At 41.5% G+C, this 21,399-nt stretch overlaps 1 protein-coding gene across 3 annotated transcripts in view; it reads left to right on the top strand.

Annotated features, from left to right (window-relative positions):
• RFFL (ring finger and FYVE like domain containing E3 ubiquitin protein ligase) overlaps positions 1-21,399 on the top strand; it is a 67,609-nt gene that overhangs the window by 31,441 nt on the left and 14,769 nt on the right. For 2 of the 3 annotated variants that reach the window (XM_069089933.1, XM_069089931.1), the window contains exon 2: positions 16,253-16,440. In XM_069089933.1, the coding sequence (XP_068946034.1) occupies positions 16,261-16,440 (180 nt within the window). In that variant the 5' untranslated portion in view covers positions 16,253-16,260. Of the gene's footprint in view, positions 1-10,629; positions 10,754-16,252; positions 16,441-21,399 lie in introns of those variants that run through there. The other variant, XM_069089932.1, reaches the window with a different exon arrangement.

Below are 21,399 nucleotides of genomic sequence, written 5' to 3'. Positions count from 1 at the left end.
CCCAGTCCTAGTTTCCTTATTTGTAAAATGAGGAGCTTGGAGTTGAAGGCATCTAAGGTCCCTTCTATCCTATAATCCTAGGGTCTGATTTCCCACCGGATGGCCTACAGGCATCTCAAACTCAGCACATTCAAAATAGAACTTATTTTTTCTTTAAACCCTCCCCTCTTTGTAACTTCCTTATTTCTGTTGAGAATACCATCAATACTTCCCATTAGCTTAGTTCACAACCTCAGAGACATCCTTAACTAGTCATATATTCTATTGAAATTGAAATTGAAATCTCACCCTCATAGCCTTTGAATTGCCATGGCTTTTCTGTTCAGCTTCTGCATTAGAAAGCTCTTGCATTCTTTCTCACTGATCATTAAGGTCCTTATGACCTCTCCCCTGGACTATTGCTGTAATCTACTCAGTAGTCTTCCTGCCTCTTACCAATTTCTTTTCCAGGCCATCTTCTACGAAGCTGCCAAATTGTTAGACCTGTACAGAGTGGATCCTATCACCCCCCTCCCCCCCAACAAAGCTCCAGTGACTTCCTGTCACCTCCAGACTCATGCTTTGTTCTCTATTTGGCTTCTGAAGAAAGCCCTTCGCTGTCTGGCTCCAGCTGACCTCCTCAGGCTCCTTACACACAGTGATCCTTCATGTGCTCTTCTGTTGCAGCCAGACTTGCCCCTTTGCTGTTCCACTTTCACGACATTCCCTCTCTAGTCTAATCTGCCTTGGTTTAGGTTCTCTCCCTCACCTCTGCCTCCCAGAAGCCCTTGCTTCTTTTCTGCCTAGCTTCAGTGTAGCCTGATTACAAGAAGCCTCTTTTGATCACCCAAATTGCCGGTATATTACTTTGTATCTTCTTTATGTGACTTTTTTTATGTGTTCCTCCCCTCCTCCCCCCAGCCTCTCTTCCTTCACCTCACCCAGACTCTAATCTTGAGAGCAGCAGGGTTTTGTTTTGTTTTTTCCCTTTGAACCTCTCCAGGGATAGCATAGTGCCTGGCACTGTCTTTGCAATAATGTTGGGAGAATGAGTGGCAGAGGCAGTGGTGAGACTGAGAATTTGGGGAAAACAAGGTAGGAAGAGTTTAGAAGAACACCGGGAAATACTCTAGAGTTCCTTAATTAATGCTTTTTTTCCCTTTTTTTTTTCTTTTTGGAGGGGGCAAGGCAGGGCAGTTGGGGTTAAGTGAGTTGCCCAAGGTCACACTGCTAGTTTTTTATGTTCCAGGTCTGAGGCTGGATTTGAACTCTGGTCCTCCTGACTCCAGGGCTGGTACTCTATTCACTACACCACCTAGCCAAGCCCCCCCCCCCCATTCTTTTTTTTTTTTTTAACTTGACAGAAGGTTCTTGACAATCACCATCTTCAAATCCTGGCACTAGCCATCCCCATACTTGCTGATGAATAAATTGATGGCTTTCTAGTGAATATTTTCAGTAGAGTAGAGGAACCATTTGACAGTTTGCAAGGGTTTAATGAGTGGTTGGTGAGGAGTGAGAGCAGTCATGATATACTTTAATGCTGGGGACTGGAAAAGGGCAGAAAAGTTACCTGGTATATGGTTTTATGGTGGCAGGGCCACATTATCAGGGAAAAGTCTTTGGTATAAGGGAGACTGAAGCAGCCAAATAGAAGCCAGTGAAGAGGGAGATATTGAAAATGGAGGAGGGAGAATAGGGAGAAGGGAGGATTTGAGAAATATGAAAGGAGGCAGGATGAGTTTAGAAGACCACTATTAGAAATACTTTGGAATTGCTAAGAAGTAGCAGTGAGGGACAAGAAGTTGAAGCTAAAGGCATAAATTTGTAGTGGCCTTTGCAGTGATATTTGGTAGCCCTGGAGGAAGAATGGAGAAAGTATATTGAGTCCTTATCTAGAGTTGGGGATTGGCAAAAGCCTGGCTGCTCTTGGGCTGTATTAGTATTTTAATGAGATTATCTTTCAAATGGAGAATGTTGAGGTGTCTAGATTGACTAGGGAGGCAAATAACTCCAGAAGGGATGGGAGGAGGGGTTGGTAAACTGGGATAACAGGGAGCATTGGAAAGACTGGAGGTCTCAAAATAAATTCAGGGGGATTGAGGGTGTTAACTAGGTAAGTCTGTAGACTGTGATGGGTTCTTTGTTTTCTTATTCTGTAGCAAGTCAGTTCTTTTATACCTCACTAACCCATTTGTTATCACACATATCCCCCACAACTGTTTGGAGCCAAGCCTCCCATGGCAACCCCTCCCTCTGCCTTCTCAGATCAGGACTTTGCCTTCTTCATTTCCTGAGAGTTGAGGCTGTTTGTGGAGCACTCCATCTTCTCTCCCCTCCTCATCTCACATCACCTGAGAAATCTTTTCCCTACTTTCTTCATTCTCACATGAAGAGTGCTAGGGCAAACCCCTCCACATGCAGCCTTCATCCCATCCCATCCCTGATTAGGCCTGAAGTCCAAGAACTCCTGAGTTCAAATATGACCTCTGACACTTAACTGTGTGACCCTGGGCAGTTTATTTCATCTGTTTGCCTTCATTTTCTCAATTGTAAAATGGAGATAATAACAGAGCTTACCTACCAGGGCTGTTGTGGGGATCAAATGAGATTCTGTTTGTAAAAAGTACTTAGCAAGGGGCCTGGCAGGTAGTAAGTCTGTGCTGCTTGAATACTCCTTCCCTTCCCCCTCTTCCCTTTTTTGTCTTTTCCAGAAAATTGCCCCCTCCAGTCAGCCCATAGGCTCTGTAAATTCAACTTGTGCAAAATAGAACTTCTTTCCCTCTCACCAACAAACCCACCTAAAACCAAGCAAACCAAAAACCAAACTCAAACCCTCTTCCCTCTCCTAGACCTCTCCACTTGCCAGACTGGTGGTCTCAGGGACACATCCTTGATTGATTCCTTTCAGCCCACATAGCTGATTCTTCACCAGATCTTGTCTTATCTCCATAATATCCTTGTCTGTGGCCCTTCCTGTCCACTCACAACCACCGCCCTGGTGCAGCCTCATCATCTCACCCGGACTGCTTCAGCAGCCTGCTAGTTGCTACTTTCCACTGCAGTCCATCCCACACTCAGCAGCCAAAATTATCTTCCTAAAGCTCCCCTAGTCAGTCAATCCCAGTGGCTCCCTATCACCCACAGGATCAAGTATAATATCCTCTTTCGGGCTTTTAAAACCTTTGATAACCTGGTCTTTTCCTCCCTTTCCAGTCTTCTTATACTTTTTCCCTCCTCTGGTTCAGCTATAACAGTCTTGCTTGCTGTTCCTTAAACATGATACTCTTATCTCCTTACTCTTACCTTTTAACCAGCTGCCCGCCATACCTGGAATGCTCTCTCACTTTTTCTTTCTGTCTTCCTTCAAGATTAAGCTCAGATCCTACCTTTTGTAGGAGGTTTGCAGGAGGCAGCTTGGTGGTGCCATGGACAGAGCACTGGGCCTAGAGTCAGGAAGACCTGAGTTCAGATCCAACCTCAGATACTTCCTAGCTGTGTAACCCTGGGCAAGTCACTTAACTGCTTTGCCTCAGTTTCCTCAACTTGTAAAATGAAGATGAGAACATCATCTACTTTGCAGGGTTGTTGTGAGGATCAGATACTTGTAAAGTTCTTAGCATTGTGCCTGGCCCATAGTAGGCCCTTTATAATTGCTTATTCCCTCCCTCTTCCTCTCCTCTTCTGCCAGTCCCTTCCCTGTGAAATTACCTTCACACGCTTATATGTACTTTTTCAGCTTTTTGTCTTCCCCATTCAAATGTATCCCTACTGTTTAGCCCAGTGCAGGGTTTAGTAAGTGCTTAATAAATTCTTGTTGACTGCCTAGTTCTTATCTTTCCTTTTCCTCTGCCTTGGTGGTTTCTCTTATTTACATTTTTTGTTTCTTCCCTTGAATTGATCTGTGTTCGGTCCACCCTTTTTGTTCTGATTTTGTCTCATTCTTTCCCTTTAGCAGTTGGTGTATGGGAATACCACATGCTGGGGGTTTGATTTTCTGTGGTCTTATCTTCCTTGTGGGAACAGTTTTGATTACATTAGACAGCCTCAGAAAGACTAAGAAGCAGTTTTTGAGGCTCTTGTCTGCTGCTTTATACTTGGAAGTAGCTTTCAAATCCATTTCAAGGAATAGTGAGGAAAACTTCATCTATTTTGAGAAAAGATCAAGGATATAGATTCACATTAGGGAATGCTTGAGGCCCCTTGTTTTCACCAAAGTATAAATACAAGATAGTAGGGAAACTGGAACCATTAGAATTGATTTAGGATTATAGGATATTTTAGAGTTGGTAGGGACTTTAGAGAGCATCTTTTAAAACCCTCTCCACGGTGCATAAGAAGGAACTGAACCCAAGACACCTAAAGTTATACAAATTCAAATGTGGTGGCTTAGAATTGACTCATTTCTTTTTTTGCTTAGGGCTTGAGTATCTGAATATCTTAACATCTTGGTCTTACAGGTTGTTTATAGACCACTTGAGTTTCCAGACTGAAGATCCATTGTCTGAATTATGCAGTGTTGTGCTAGAAAGTGATTTCTTTTGAGTTTTGTTAAAGGTCGAGGGAGGGAATGTTTTGGTAGTTTCTTTCTGTTAGAACTCTTATCGGTGATCAATCTTTTGTGTAATAAGTCATCCAAAACCAATTCATTTTTGAAGTAGCCAATATGCAATTATCTAAACTTTGCAGAATTTTCTTGTTTATTTTCCCCAGCCTTACATTACAAATTATATATATGTATATATACACACCTATACATATATGTATTATGTATGTATCTATATGTGTGTGCATACATACACGCATACATATGTATACACACATATTATAAATTGCTTCAAATTTATTTCTACCACCTGGGTATTATCTGTAATCATAGAGTAAATATCAGAATTAGTCCAAGTTGGATGTTGCCACAGTTTTCGGAAGTCTAGGAAACTTCTTTGAGACTTTGGATTATCTTATAGGTGGCCACTACTCAAGACTAACTTTAGTCAACCCAATGCTTAGTGAGGCTATTTCATCTTGTTCTTCTCTATACAACTAGGAATCTAACACTTGAACTGCTTACCTAACTGGATGTCAAGAAGATCAGAGGAGATAAGGTATGTCAGAAAGGGTCAGGTAATTCATTGTTAGCTCCTGGTAACATCAGGCATTAAAAGGCTGCTCTGGAAGTCAGTTGTGAGAAAGGTTATGTGTTTGTTGCCTACTTCCTTGTACTCAGTTTTTTGTTGGCTTAGGGAGCAACAGTAGAAGCTGACCACCCTGCACAGAACAGGAAGCTGAGTGCAGACAGGATATTCTGGTCTTCAGTTGTACTTTGTAAGCTTGAAATTTAAAGCTTGGGGTAACTGAAAGTAGAAAATACGATATTGGAGCTGGAGTTAAAGAAATCCTGTTTTCTTTCAAGTGTGGAACAAAGCTTTGTGTGGGTTTGATTCTACTCATTAAAATCCAGGCCTTTCTTTTTTCAAAGGGTTAATTTTTCCCCACTAGCTATTATAGCATATTGCATCCATATGAACTGTAAAATGAACCCTTTGACTGTTGAGCCTATGGCTTTAGGGAAGACAATCTCTGCTGGGCTGTATAGTTTGTAACAGCAGTAGGAAATCCTAGGCAATATTGGAGAGAACAAATTCTTTACTATTCTAACTTTTCATATGGGTCCGTTAGGACCTGTACAAGATTTCTGTGCGTAGATTGGTGTGTGTTTGGACACATTTCCAGAGCTTAACTCCTATCTTCTGGCACAGAAATCCTTGGAAGATTGTCTGGCACCAAGTTTTGATATGATGGTTGTAGTATTTGGGGCCGATGACGATTTGAAGTAGTACTATTGAAGTGGTCAGACACTGGCTGTTTGTTTCATCCTCAGCCAAGGTTCCATAGAATAGATTGAATACAGTTGAACCTGTTTGGGAAACTTGTTTTCTTGTATTGATGATGAGAATTGGAGGTTAGAGGACCAATTCTTAAGCTACTAAATTGGCATATATACTTAAAGAAAAGGTCTAGCCTTTTCATTTGCCTGTCTGGTGGTTTCCGCTTGCCTTTAGGATCAAATCAGATCAAATCCATACACCTTGTTCCTGACAGACTGGTGATCCATTTGCTGTTCCCCATTCATGATATTGTATATCTAGTATCCTTTGCTTTTGCCTTTGCCTTTGCCTGGAATGCACTTCCTCTTGACCTCCTCCTTACTGAATTCTTTCCTCAGATGTCTAAGTGATTCAGGCTTCCAACCTGAGGCCTTTCCTGAGTAGTAAGTGCCTTTCTCTTGGAAATGACTTTGTACTTATTTTGCTAGAGTTTGTATTCATTTGCCTGTTTTCTTATGCCTCCAACTCACTGTAAACTCCTTGAGGGAAATGAGGGGTTTTGTCTTTATCCATGATAATAATGCTTATGGAATAGAGATCTAAGGCTGGAAGTCATTTTTGAGTTCCTCAAGACCCTTTTCTCCCTGCCCCCACCCCCTGTTTTTCAGGTGCAGAAATGAGGCCTTGAGTTCTTTGCACAATACCAAGTGACAGTATTTTTCTACAGACCCTCTCCAGATTTCTAGGTTGCTGGAGCACCTATTTTTCTGCTATGTTGCAAAGAACTTACTCTTTCACATTGCAATTTTGGGAGCAGATTATTGTAAGGAAGTATATTTCAAAGCCTTTGTTGGGGTTCTAAGTTGTTCATGTAATGCTATAAGGTACCTAGATATTTATGTTCTATTCATAAAACATTGCTTCTGTCCTGCTGGGATGAGAGACCTGTTCCATTGATATGGAAAAGTAGGGAAGGTCTGAATTGTCCAGTAGTGTTGGTGGGGGAAGGGAAATAGAAGCTTGGAGGGGAGAGTGTTGGACGAACTGGGAGACTTGTGGAAGGCTATTGAGATAAATGCTATGGTCTCTGGTACCTGATCTCTAAACATCTTGCTTTGCTGTATTTATTTTTATTTTTGTTTTCCTGTTTTAGGTGTCCGTGACCATTTTATATTGGTAAACTTTATATTAATAAAAAGTTCCTATCTTTAAGTACTTGATCAGAAGTAGGTTGATGGAGGTCCTTGACCCAACAAAGATCATATGAAAACTGATGGCAGCCTTTGGTTTTAGGGGAATCCCTGATCTATGCAGGTTAGGATGATTTGCCAACGACAAGGAGTAAGCAGGTCCAGGAACCCAGAGGTAGGGACTGATTTCTGGTTGTGATCTAGACTGTGATCCTGTCCATAAACTAGAGGCATGGTTGGCCCAGACAACTTCAGCCAATATTGAGCCAGTAAAAGAAAGTGATGAGTCTGTTGCAGTCAACTTTCCACCTTTCCTCTAAAATTTGGTGATGATGGTACTTCTGGGTTGGTTTGGTTGTTTTTTGTTTTTTGTACAATGTAGTGTTCAGGGCTGACAGTAAAATAGGGAGGAGACCTAAATTCAAGCATCAGAACAGCTTTGGATTGATGGAGTTAAAGATCCATCAAACTCTGTGACTTGGGGAGTGTGTTAAATGATTGAGCATAGTCAAAGAACAGGAACAAAAGTGTGGACTTTGGAGTTCAGGCATCAGAATCAAGTAGAGGTTTCTAGAGTCATGGTCAGCCTGTCATTTGAGCTAAATCACAGAAGTTAAACCTAGCTTTAGTATTTATTGAGGGTTTTTATACTATGTTTAGCACTGACTTGTTGATCAGTCCCAGTGAGGAAGTCCAAAAAAACCGGTTGTAGCGCCATGTTGTGTCAAAGAGCATTTATTAAGCTCTTACTATGTCAGGCACTGTGCTTAATAATCCAAGGAAAGACAAAAATTAGTCCTTGCCCTCCAGGAGCACGTAGCCGCTGGGGAGACAGCATGCACAGCACCATACAGAAACTGTGTGCAGGGGTAAGTTGGAGATTATCGACACAGAGGAGGCACTGAGATAAGGTTTCTTGCAGAAGGTGGACTTTAGCTGGACCTTGAAGGAAGCCAGGGAAACCAGGAAGTGGAGACTGGTGGGGATGGTTCTGGGCGTTTCCAAGGACTTGGCTCTTCTCTGTCTAAGCTTCAGGAGGAGAGAGGGATGAGATTGGAAGGAAACGGGAAATCTGAAGGAGGAGATGGGACTTCCTTCAAGTTCTGCTAAAATTCCAAGAGGGAAGAGAGTTCCCAGCATGGGAGGGTGGTGAGGAAAAATGCCTGGAATCAGAAGATGGGGGGGGGGGCGAGTGTTTTGTGTTTGAAGAACAGTTCGGTGGATAGTGGAAACTATAGCCTCCCTTTCTTCTTGCCCAACTGGTTGCATCTGGACCCTTTTCATTCTTAATAGGCTTTGCCTGCTAATTAAGCCACAGGTCAGTTTATTCTGGGTATTTGGGATTATTAGTTGACTTCTCTTTGAATTGCTCTTTCCTGACTGAGTTAGTCCCTGGGGCAAGAATGACTAAGGCTAGAATTAAAAGTGTGGACTTCTCTTCTGCAGTGTTCAGTCTGTTAGCTAATCTGAATCCTACCCTTATTTGAAGGCTCCATATCTTTTATCAGACCCAGGGGCAATATTTTGGCACAATTTTATTGGTCGGGAATATTTTTTTATTAAACTCTCTCTGGCAGATATGCCAAGGTCTCTCCACATGTATTTGTCATGAACTAGATGGAGCAAGGGAATTCTCAATAACATTTACAACTCAGAATGATTCCTGTATGTGGGCTCTACTCCAAAAACAATGCATTTTTTAGTGGTATTCTCATTTTCCGTAATCACATGGCTTATTTGAACATGCTGCCTGCCAGACACAGGAATGCCTTACAGTGACTCCACTGCAAACCTTACCCCCCAATAACCTTGGATTATCTTGTAGATACTTTGTACACATATACGGTATATTCCTATACCTATGTGGTATCTTCCCAGCTAGAGTGTAAGCGCCTCCTTTTTGTCCTTCTGGTCCTAGTGCCACGCTTTGGATAGATTGAGTGTTTGAAATTCTAGCTGCTTCTGGAACAACATGGCCAAGCCCAGCTTTGGCATTTTATGCCACTCTTTTTGCAGATGGATCTGTGGTTCTATTTTTGTATAGAGTTCCTAGTGAAAAATTCAGTGGTACAGTTGATAGTCTTAGAGAATTGCCCAGGGTGCTGAGCGTTTAGGGCTTGCCTCAAAGTCACCCCAGGCTGGTCAGGTCAGTGCAAAAGGCAGGACTGGACCCCAAGCCTTCCTGACTGCTTGGTGCCTCTTTGCTGCTACTTTAAGAACTTAAAAATCGTGTTATTGGTCTTGTTGCAAATTGCTTTTAAAAAGTAACTGAGGGAGATTTTTCAGTATCATACTTTTTCTTCAAGGCTTTCATGGTGGCTGTAACACTGAACAAACTATATAAAGTGTGGGAGGGGTGGGGTTTAAACATAAATCTAGGTTATTGATCTCTTTTTGTTAGCCACATTTCACAGATCACAGAACTGCAGTTGAGATATTGCTAGTGAGAATTGCTCAGCTTGAAACTGGTTTGGAATACCATTGAGAAACAGAAGCATGCTTTCACAACTTCAGTAGTTTTAAGGCTTTAGTGTTTGCATTGATCATAAGTAATAGAAGAATTAGTGGCACAGTCAATCGAACAAGTGGTAATACAAGTTTAAATACAAGGCCTCTAAGGAAGATTTTGCAAAGAGTTCATTTCCCCCCAGACCTGGGGGTTCCCTTTCTTTGGTGTGTGCTGCTAAGCCTGTCAGGGGTAGCTTGAGGAGTAGTTGCTTCAACATTGCTCTTGAAAAGCAGAAAATATTTAGGCCCTTTGGTAGCTGTTTTCCTACCTGGTTCTTTTGCTTAATTCCTACCTGGTTCTTTTGCTTAAAATGAAGCTTGCATGCAAACAAGAATTATTTGTGCATTCTCTGACTGTATCTTGTGCTCTGCAATTCAGGGCTGTCTTTGAGGATGGAGTGTCTATTACCATTTAAAACCTCCTAAGTGCTTTCAGCACCAGAACCAACCTTGCAAAATATCCCTTGTTTATGTCCTGCCCCTACGCCACTTCGGTGGTGGTGTTTACACTATTTCAGTGCCTTGGATCTGGCATTCAGCCCCGTGCTCCTTTATGACTAAGGTACTCCCGTATTTTATGTTCTAAAATAAATATCTTTGAAATAATCTCAGCATCACAAAGAACATGTTTCATTGCCTATAATCCAGGAAGTTACACCAGCTAGTTATTTCATGATTTACAGTGTGATTTTCTTATTTGTCCCTACTGTAGCAATGCCATTTTTACTCTTCTCCTTGTCACATTTTAAATCTTCCTCGCCAAGGTGGATAACTTAGTCAAGTTTATTGGAAAATTCTATTTGCGACTTTTAAGATTCCCTTTAAAGTTAAACAGGTTTAGGGGCTTTCTTATGTCCTGATTAAATTTTCTTGTTTTGAAGTATTTTAAGTAAAATCCCAAATTTAGATGTTTAAAACACCATATGCCATACTTAAATTCTTAAGCTAGGTAGCTGTTTACTAGATGGTGTCATTTACTGTTTCTAGACCTTCATTCTTTGCTGCTCCAGTCATAGCATCGAAAGCATTGAAAGATCAGAGATGGATTTTGGCCTTTTAGCCTTGAACAAGATTACTTCTGAATTCCTTCTGGGCCTTTTTGCTCTCTTTTGATTCTTGATTGGTTATATTTCCTTTATAATAGCACTCCTGGGGTGCCTAGGTGGTGCACCGGCCCTGGAGTCAGGAGGACCTGAGTTCAAATCCAACCTCAGACACGCAACACAAAAACTAGCCGTGTGACCTTGGGTAAGTCACTTAACCCCAGTTTCCCTCAAAAACCCCCCACAACAAACACATAAATATGTAAAAAAAAAAAAAGAATAGCACTCCTGTTTTTAATAAAGGTATTTTTAGATAGAGAAGAAGTCTAAGCCACATTTTCTAGATAGGGAAATTGAGGCCAGGTATGTCACTCCAAAGTGACTTGTCTAAGATCACATCATTAGTTATTGGCAGAACCCATACAAAGAGGCCGGGTTTCCTGAATCCTCTTCTGCTGCCATGAAAGTGGAACCCAGGATTTCATACTGTCTCTGTTTTGTAATTTAAGTGTATCATTCTTGATCTGTTAATGGTCAAGTAGGGGCACCAGGTGGTGTATAGAGCACTGGGCTTACAATCAGGAAGTCCTGAGTTCAAATTTAGCTCCAGACGCTCACTAGCTGTGGGATCCAGGGGCAAGTCCCTTAAGCTGTTTGCCTACATTTCCTCATCTGTAAGATGGTATAATAATAGACTTATGTGGCAAGGTTGTTATGAGGATCAGATGAGATAGTATCTCTGAAGCACTTAGCGCAGTAAGCTGCATGTAATGGCAGCTAGCATTATTTTGTTCGTGAAGAGGAGCAACCAGTCAATTCCTTTGGGTTTGTGAGCCTGAGAACCATGAATAGATCTGGATGCGTGCAGTAGCTTGTGACCATTGTGGCTAGCTACTTACTCACTCCCCATTTAAATCTGACTTTAAAAAATCTCTGACATTCCCACCTTGTAGACTGATGGTTATTGACCTTGAGCCGGAGGCTCCATTTCTCACCGTCTCCCCCAGTTTGGGAGAATTCTCCATACCTTCTCACCACCTTTGGTTCCCACTTTGGTTTTTCATATTTAACTGTTTCCCTTGGCTTCTGGTTTTTGTATTTTCTGTTCCTTTTGCCTTTACTTGCTATCCCTGGGATTCTCCAAAACTCCTGTCTCTGCTCACCAAACCCTTATCTCAGTTGTCTTCCTTATTAAACAGTAAGCTCTTTGTGGGGCACTGTTTTTCTGTATTTGTGTCCCCAGTAAGAGTTCTTGGCACATAGTAAGCAAACAATAATAAATAAACATAAAACAATGATGAATTCTCATGCATTCATGTTAACTCTAGTCTTCTAGGCCTCCTTACTCTGTATTTATGCTGTTTTAATATTAGACTGGCTTAAATACTAGAATTTAAAAAATTTCTTTTCAGAGAGTTGTTTACAACAAAAACAGTTGATAAGCCTTTTTTTTAAACTTCTCAGTATATGTAATTAGTTAAAATTATTTCCAAGAGACTTTGCTAAACCCTGTCGGTAGGTTTGTCAGGGCGCTTGCTTTCAGAGGCATTACAGTTACACTTTGAGGCCGCTCACTTTCTGTCGCGGCATCATCTTTCTGATGGGTCATGGTCCTCTTGGAAAACGCGGACGAAGCCGGCACCTGTCTCAACTCTAATTTGCTTCTTAAGAGGATCAGAGAGGGCGAAGCTGGGCACGTTCTCCACGAAAGAGCCACGAGGAAGTATACTTCTCTTTATGTTTTCACAGCATGAATTCTTCCAGCAGCTCCAGGGAAGCCGTAGTGAGAATGGGGAAAGCCATCCTAAATACAGCAGTGAAATCCCTAGGAGTTCCTTACTCTCAAGTCAAAAAATCTAGTTTATTTTGTCAGTAATACGATTCTTCGAAGCCTTGGGTCATTTTAATTATATTTAGCAAAAGACTAGACATTAAATATCATTGGTATAGGCAGATTCCAGATGATGAAATTCCTTCTACCAATGTTTGTTTGGTATGTTCTCTGCAAAGTAGTTGTATGTGCATTTATGAATTGCCTCTTATAGAAGACCCTTGGCAACTTAAAGCAATTAACTTTGAAATAGAGCAAACGTGAACCATGGCATTAACTGGTTCTTTGTGCTGTGCTTAGTGGGATGGACTTTTCAAAGTGGAAATACAAATAAACACCAACATTTATCAGGCATTTAAAAAAATCAGTTTCTTCCTCCCCGCTAGAAGCACCTAGATATTGATGATCCAGTTTAGATTATTTGCCCCAGGCAAGCAAGCCAAAAATTCTTATAGGAGATGTTGATCATTTGTGGCAGGGAGAGGCCCACAATGGAGGCATGTTTGGAATTACTTAGAATTATAAGGCTAGACAGCCCTTAATTAAAGTCACCTTGCCTGTAACTATGACTTAATACACCCCACCTGCAATAGAGAATGTATCTTGCTCAGTTATTAACATTTGTAATTTTCCTTTTCAGCAGGGCCTTACAAAGGTGAATATAGAGAAATTCTGACATTCCTATCAAATGGCCATAATACATAGCATGTCAGCCCCACCTTCATACTAGGTGACTGTTTCACAAAATAGAAACTTTCCACATTTTAGATAAATACCAGACAGAGTAGAGAGAAGCTGACCAAAAATCCTGGCAGGTTTCAGAGAGCCAGGACATTTTCGATTACTCAGTAGTAAATGAAAATCCATCTTTTCTGAAAAAGTGTGAAGATGTATAAGAAAGAAGGTAGGGAAGGAGCATCTTTTTTTTTTTTTTAAAGCAATCAGGGTTAAGTAACTTGCTCAAGGTTACATGGCCAGGTGTTTCTGGGTGGGTGCTAAGTGTCTGAGCCTGGATTCAATCCCAGGTCATCCTGACTCTGGGGCCAGAGTCTACTAGCTGTGCTATCTGGCCGCCCTGGGAAGGAGCAACTTTCAAACTTGCTCAAGATGGGTAGGAACTTTTCTTCCAAGATACCCACTAACAGGATTGAATATTAGAGAATCAAGTTGAACACACTGAAAATTTCTTAGGAAGGATCCTCTTCTCTAAACCTGCCTAGCATCTGAGTGGTTCTGTTGCCTGGGACACCCTTTAAAATGAAAACTTTTAGTAGTATAGAGAAATAAAGACATGCCCCCAAGCTAAGGTGTCTGCTTGGTACTACAGAGCTTCCTGCTTAACTCCAAGTACCCCCAGAGGTAGTTTTGGGTTTGGTTTAGGATTTCCTGAGAACGCCCTCACCCCTAAGAGACTTTGAATGAACTCTGCTTTGCCTCAAGTTAGTAAGCTAGCTCACCTCCATGGCTGTAGGACTGTGCTGACTTGGCTAGACTGGTTGGGTTGTTACATGGAGGTCAGAGGCTCCAGAGGACTGGATCACATGCTTGAAGTTTAAAACTGTGCCAAATTCTTCATGAGGAGCCATTACTGATGTTGACTAACAGCTAGAGAAGCTTTTTTTCCCCAAGGATGCTTGGGAAGCAAGTGCTGAGCCTGAACTGAGCTTGAGCTGGCAATAGTGCAGGGAATGAAGAGGCAGTTTTCCAGCTCCAGCCAGAAAGAGGCATTAACATAAAGTTGAGTAAGGAATTAAGAGATGTGCAGAGCCGATGGCCTTACTTACTGAATTGAATTCGGTAGCCATATTCCTGGCCTTGAATCTTCTGGTGAATATTGTTATATCATATGGAAGGAGAAAGACTGTTTTCTCTTTTTCATTCAAGATTTTAGGCAAAATTAATTTAAAAATTGGCGTTGTTACCTTGGAGTGGGTTGGGAAGGGAGTGAAGAGATCACACCTCGAATGGCCCATTGCTTTTGAAAATACTAACCTCTTTTCTCTCATTTTTTTTATGCCTCCAAAGATCTGAAGCTTGTGACTTTCTCTCCCCTTGACTTTGTGACTGCGGTCAAATTAAAGAATGAGTAAGGACCTTCAGATATTTGGGCCTTCCTAAATTCTCACGGAAAGAGAGGGTTGTTAGAAATACACAATACATAATAGAGACATTTATAATTATTTTGAGGGAGAGATGTTGGTTTTACTTGGTATTCCAGGGGCCTGAAATTGAAAGATGTTACTAGTGCTAACAGTGTTTGCAAAAATATTTCTTGTAGAGTCCTGTTTCCTAAGTGAGCTGTGCCAAACATCTTACAGGGCAAACAGGATAAATTAGATGTCTACCTTCTCAGGGCTTAGCATTTAAGACAAATGGGACTGACCCAGAAGAAAGTACTTGTGATATAAAATATTATTGAGCATTAAATATTAAATGAATACTTAAATAGCTAAGCTTAAATATTTGTACTTTGTGGAGTTGGTTTTGTTAGGAGCTCGAATATATGCCTCAGAAATATGGGGACTTTCTATCTCTGTAGAAATATTGTGAGGACAGTGCATTGCACATAGTAGACATTTAAAAGTCTTTAAATAAATGAAAATGGGATTTTTCACCACGGGGGCAAAAACTCCTGTTCCTTTGTATGGATTGGTTTCAAGTAATAAAGAATTTCATTTTTAACCTCTCATAACAAAAGCTTTTTATTGCCCCTCTCAGCCCACCAAGAACATGAAATCTGTGTGTCACATTGCATGGTGAAAGTTAGATTTTTAATGGCTGCTCCTGCAGTTGCTTAGCTGGTCTGAAACCCTGACTAGGTTTGCAGGTATGGAACAGGTGACTAGGAATCAAGGGGCCTTGTTTTATAGGCCTCTTACAGTTCCAGTTTCCCATCTGTGAAATGGGCTTCTCAATAAAGCTCTTGTGAAGGTGAAGCTATGCATTGGAACTCTGAGAAATGGCCCTGTTTTTTCCTATTCAAAAAATGTGTATTCTGCCTTTTAGTTTTACATCCTCTTCATTTCTGAATATCTCCCTTGTAATAGAATAAAAAAGAAAGAACAATGTAGTTGAGCAAAACTAACCAACATAGACGCTAAGTCTAACAGTATACACAGTATTCCTGCAGCCCCCACCCCTGTATAGAAAGGAGGTACATTTTTTCCTCACATATTTTCCAGGGTCAGGGTTGGTCATTATAATTTCACTGTTCAGTTGGGGGTTTTTATTCTCTCTGTTTACATTGTTATTGTCATTGGGTATATTTTTCATTGGTTTTACATGTTTTATGCTGAATCATTTCACTTAAGTTATTTTCTTTGAATTTTTCATATTTGTCATTTCTTATAATTCAGACATTAATGTACCACAATTTGTTTAGCCATTCCCCAATTGATAGAAAAGACTATTTTCAAAATAAAATGTCCTTAAAATATTTTAATCCATTGAAAAATGTTAGGCATTTGTTTATTTTAAGTAGTGAAAGATTTTATTACAATAAAGTTATATTTTCAGATTGATTTTTACTTTGTCAGGGATCAGCGGTCTTTCAGAAGTGGGGTGACAAGTTAGTGATTCCCCTCTGACTTTGACATGAGGTGGGAGTTAATGACTCTTGCAGCTTATAGTGTCACAATGAGAATGATTAGCTGGTGGTAGTAGCTATTGGAATCTGGCTCTTGTTCCTTTCTTGGGAAGCGTGTTGTAGGTTTCTACCAGCCATATTAAATACAGACCCAGTGGGTTCTCGAGGTAACCCACCACCATGTTCCACAACTTTGCATCCCTCTGACTCTAGCCCTAGGGAATGCAACAGTAGATGCTACATCTTAACTCTGCTGTTTCGTTTTGGTTTTTCTGCTTTGTAACCAGGTTTTACCATGTGGGCAACTTGCTGCAACTGGTTCTGTCAGGATGGACATCCTGAGGAGACTCAGCAGCCCCAGGGAGCCAGAACACAAGCATATTCCAACCCTGGGTACAGCTCCTTTCCTTCCCCTACGGGTTCCGAGCCCAGCTGCAAGAACTGTGGGACCCACTTTGGCAGCACAGCCAGGAAGGTAAGCACCAAGCCCTCCTCTTCCCTCTGCTCCTGGGTCACTTGGCTGTGGCCTGCTTCTCTGTGAAAGGCTAGTAAAGAGCACAAGCCACTTCATAAGATTGTGGGGCAATAACGGAGGAAACTAGTGACAAAGCCCTTTGCAAACGGTACCATTGTTTCAGTTGTGTCTGGCTCTTTGTGACCCCATTTGGGGCTTTCTTGGCGAAGACGCGGTTTGCCATTTCCTTCTCCTGCTCATTAAGATGAGGAACTGGAGGCAAATAGGGTCACAGAGTCATGAAGATGAGACTTCCTGGTTCCAGACCTGGTGCTCTATCCCCTGTGCTACCTAGCTGACCAGCATAGCAGAGGGGTAAATGCAAATTAAAGCTGCTGCCCTCAAGAAGAAAAATTTCTTCTAGTTGAGAGCAATTTCAAGGATCCCATAAGAACAGGGAGGGCCTGATAGGAGAGACAGGGTTGCAATTTGTTTCATTTGCAATGCTTTGTAGCCACTCTCTGGAACTTAGTTAGCTGAAAGGAAAGCAGTGTACAACGTAATGGTTTATGGCCGTCAGCCACTGCTCTCGCTGATGCCTGAGTGATCAGATGTTCTCAGTGGCCAACAGTTAGAGGGACAATAGACAGAAAACCATGACCATTAGAAATGGCACCAGAACCCACTTTTTTTTTTTTGGTCTTTTTGGAGGGGGAAGGGCAGGGTAATTGGGGTTAAGTGATTTATTTGCCCAAGGTCATACAGCTAGTAAGTGTGTCAGGTGTCTGAGGCCGTATTTGAACTCAGGTTCTCCTGATTCCAGGGCTGGTGCCCTATTCACTGCACCACCCAGCTGCCCCAGAACCCACTCTAAAAGGAAGATGGAGGTTTGGGTGCTGGGAAAATCCTTTACTTAATGATTTCTTTTCCAGCTTAAGGCTTGTGGAGGATTGGCATTTTTAGTCTTAGGCATGAATGTGGGTAAGAGCTCAGGCAGAAAGCAGAATGCTTGTGTATGGAATCAGTCTCCTAAGAATTCCTCCTCAGAGAATACTTCCTGTTGACAAATGCCCCTTTGCAGAGTCAGAATGGTTGGTTAAGGAGCCAATTTGAAGCAGTTTCTATCACCCTGTGATGAGAAAGCCATTTGGTTCAGACACCAGTAATGGAAACCTTTTCTGGATTAGTTGGGCCTCCAAGAAGTTCCTTCTGGGGTTTTCAAAGTTGCTACTTCTGCTTTTATTAAACTCAGTCTCTCAGTGATGATTAACTGTGTTTAGAACACAGTGCTTACTTGGGATGGGGAAGATAAAGTTTAGATAAAACGAGAGCCTTGTCTTAATGAAGCTTATAGTCTGGGAGGGGACTTTGATACCAACACAGGGAATAACTGATAATCCAGTAGATCTGAGATCTCATCAGCTGTAGATAGTTCTTCCTTTCACCACACCTAGTCCTGAGGGAGTTTGAAATTAATCTTCTGTCTGGAAAATAAAAGTCATCACTTAGTGAATGGAACATCAGAACAAATTGTGGAGGAAAGAGGAAGAGCATTTTAAGCATTGTAAACAGTATGAACAGGGGCAGAAAGGGGATAGATAATGTAGAGAGCAGTTTCACTTGGAACATTGATAATCTGGAAAGAGCAATATGAAATAAGGCTGGAAAAAGAGTGTGGCAGCAGCTTATGGAGATCTTGCAGGCCGGGGAAAGGAGCAGGGAACCAGGGCAGGTTCTTGTGCAGAGAAGTGGCAGAAGATGAACACTCTGTTTATGAGGAAGATGCTGACAGCAGTAGGATGAGGGGAGGGGAAGCAGTAGGAGGTGAAAGGAGGCAGGAATTTGGGAACAAACCACATAAAAGGTAAAATAAATCACATCGATAGAATGCTAACAATTTGCAAAGCCACTTCGATATTCATTATCTTGTGTGATTTAATTTACAAAAACTCTGTGACTTAAGTGGGGCATAGATTATTCATTTTACAAATGAGAAAGCTGTGACTCAGAGAGGTTAAGCAAGTTGTCCAAGGTCATCACTGCCTGGTGGCTCAGTGGGGCAGCAAGGTAGTGCAGTGGATAGATTTTGAGGTCTGGAGTCAGGAAGATCTGAGTTCAAATCCAGCCTCGGTCATGTACTAGCTGTGTGATCCTGGGCAAGTCACTTAACCTGTTTGCCACCATTTCCTTATCTGTAAAATGAGGATAATAATAGTCTCAGGGTTGTCATGAGGATCAAATGAGATAAAATTTGTAAGGTACTTAGCCCAGCTTCTGATGCATAGTGGGCATCATATAAATGTTAGCTTCATGATGATGATCCGTAAACGTTAGCACCATGACTAGAATTCTGGTCCAGTGACTCCCTAGACAGGTGATCTTTTTGTTATGCCATACTGATTTTCTAATCTAGGTCACAGGTGATGTGAAGTTAGTGAGATCTCAGTGAGTGTAAGAAGGAGAGCAGACTGAACCTTGGGGAAATGCCAACTGTTACAGGGGTGAAAGGAGGAAAAGGGGAGGCACTGAAGGCAAATTAGAAACGGAATGTCCTGAGAGGGAGAGAGTAAGGACTGGGCTTCACCAGGGTCAGATGTGGGGAGGTCATTGAGAATGAGAAATGGTCCCTGCCTTGGTTGGTAGGTAGCTGGAGACTTAGTAAAGTGTGGCTTCATGGAGACCAGTGAAAATGGAAGAGAGGTGGCAGGGGGTTTGAGTAAAGACAAAGTGAGGAAGATGAGGGAGCAGGCCTCAAGAATGGAGGCCATGTAGTCTAGAATTTTGACAGTGAACAAAAGGTCAGATTTGTGGGGGTGTGGCAGCATTTAGGGAAAGGTTTTTTAAGGGCATGGCCAGTTCTATTTTAAGCTCCTTGAGGATGGAAATTTTTGTTTGTTTTCTTTTTGTATACATAGGTTCTTGATAATGTTTATCAAACTGATCATTTGAAAGCAGGGAAGGTGCTTGTAGAGAGGGAATGATAGAAGTTGAATCAGAGAAAAGTAGACAAAAGTTCTGAAGGAGGAGCTGGTAGGGCATGGATTGAGAGGGCACATAGAAAGGTTTGGTAGCTTTGCCAAGGAGCAGGGACTAGTGACATTTTTGAAGGTGGAGGCAACCTAAAAGAATGGGTGCTGTGCTTCATATTTGAGAGGGAGAAGAAGGTAAGTGAAGAACCTCACACCACATGGCCTAAATTTCTTATGTAAAGAAAAAATAGCATTTGCTCTTCAAGGGTTGAGGAGTTGTGGGTATGGAGTTAAGAGCTTAAGAAGAGGAGAGAGTTGGGTGCATCACTTCAGACTAGTGAGCAGCCTGGGACCCTCCACCTTGCTGATCTGCCATGTCCAAGGGCTTTCCCCTTTTCACTAATTTTAAATCTATTCTTACCTATGAACTGCATCCTTTTAGGTTTGCCTGGTCCCTGTACCTGCTTCACTTCCAAGGCGTGCAGCATCTGATTTTCTGTTGTGATGGCTACCCCAGCCACCACACTAGAAGGGGGAGACCTTGTGCCAGCCTCGGCTTTGCTTTCCCTTCGCTTACTCTGTTTCTTCGAGCTGTGAGCCTTTCTAGCTCTGAATCTTTTTTTTTTTAATGCTTTATTAACTTCTGATTTACATCATTTGTTTCCACCAGATTTTGAGTTACAAATTTTCTCCCCGTTTTTCCCATACCCACCACCCCCAAAATAGCAGTCCCACGGGATATCCCCTCCTCCAATCTGCTCTCTCCCATATTTACCCCTTTCGACTTTTCCAATGGATCTCTATGCCCCAGTGCCTATATATCTTATTTCCCAATTAAATGTAAGATGGTACTAATATATATATATGTATATATATGTAATATATATACATATATGTATTTGAATATTTGATTTTAAAACTTTCAATTCCAGATTCATTCCCTTCCTTCCTTGTCACCCATCCTTACTGGGAAGATAAGCAGTTCAGTATAGGTTGTACATGTGTGGCTAATGCAAAACAATAACATAGTAGATATATTGTAAAAGACTGACTATATTTCCCTCCCTCCTATCCCACCTCCCACTTGTTCTGTTCTCTACTTTGATCCAGTCCCTTTTCAAAAGTGGGTGCTTCCAACTTCCCTCCCCCCTCAGCCTGCCCTCCCTTCCATCATCCCCTTACCCCCCTACTCTCCTGGAGGGTGAGATGCCTATCTATTTAGTGTGTATTTCATTCCCTCCTCAAGCCAAATTCAATGGGAATAAGGTTGACCCATTCCCTTTTGCCTTCCTGTTCTTCCCCTCCATTGTAACCCTTTATCCTTGCCTCTTCTGTATGAGATAGTTTACTCCAATCTGTCTCTCCCCATCTCCTCTCATTATATTCCTCTCACCTCTTAATTTCACCTTTTAAGTATCACCCCTTCCTGTTAAATTGGTCCTGTGCCCTCTATGTATACCTGTAAACATATATACACACATTCATATATGTATTCATGTGCCCATATACCCTCATATAGACATATATATATATTTCTCATCCCTTCAACCACTGAGAAAAGTTTCATAAGTTACAATTATTGTTTTTCTATGTAGGAATGTTAATAGTTCAACTTTGATAAGCTCCCTATGATTTCTTTTCCCTGTTTACCTTCTCATGCTTCTTTTGCTTCTTGTATCTGAATGTCAAATTTTCTATTCAACTCTGGTTTTTTCAGCAAGAATGCTTGAAAGTCCTCTATTCCACTGAATGACCATATTTTCCTCTGAAACATGATACTCAGTTTTGCTGGGTCGGTGACTCTTGGTTTTAATCCCAGCTCCTTGGACCTCGGAATATCATATTCCAAGCCCTTTGATCCCTCAGTGTAGAAGCTGCCAGATCCTGGGTTATCCTGATTATGTTTCCACAATATTCAAATTGTTTCTTCCTGGCTGCTTGTAATATTCTCTCCTTAATCTGGGAATTCTGGAACCTGGCTATAAAATTCCTAGGAGTTTTGTTTTTGGGA

This window comes from Petaurus breviceps, unplaced genomic scaffold (genome assembly GCF_028583685.1).
Source record: "Petaurus breviceps papuanus isolate PSGF00001 unplaced genomic scaffold, PetGlider_PUasm1.0 186, whole genome shotgun sequence".
Classification (NCBI taxonomy): Eukaryota; Metazoa; Chordata; class Mammalia; order Diprotodontia; family Petauridae; genus Petaurus; species Petaurus breviceps.
Note: the sequence above shows the minus strand (reverse complement) of the source record. Positions and strands in the feature narration are given on the sequence as shown.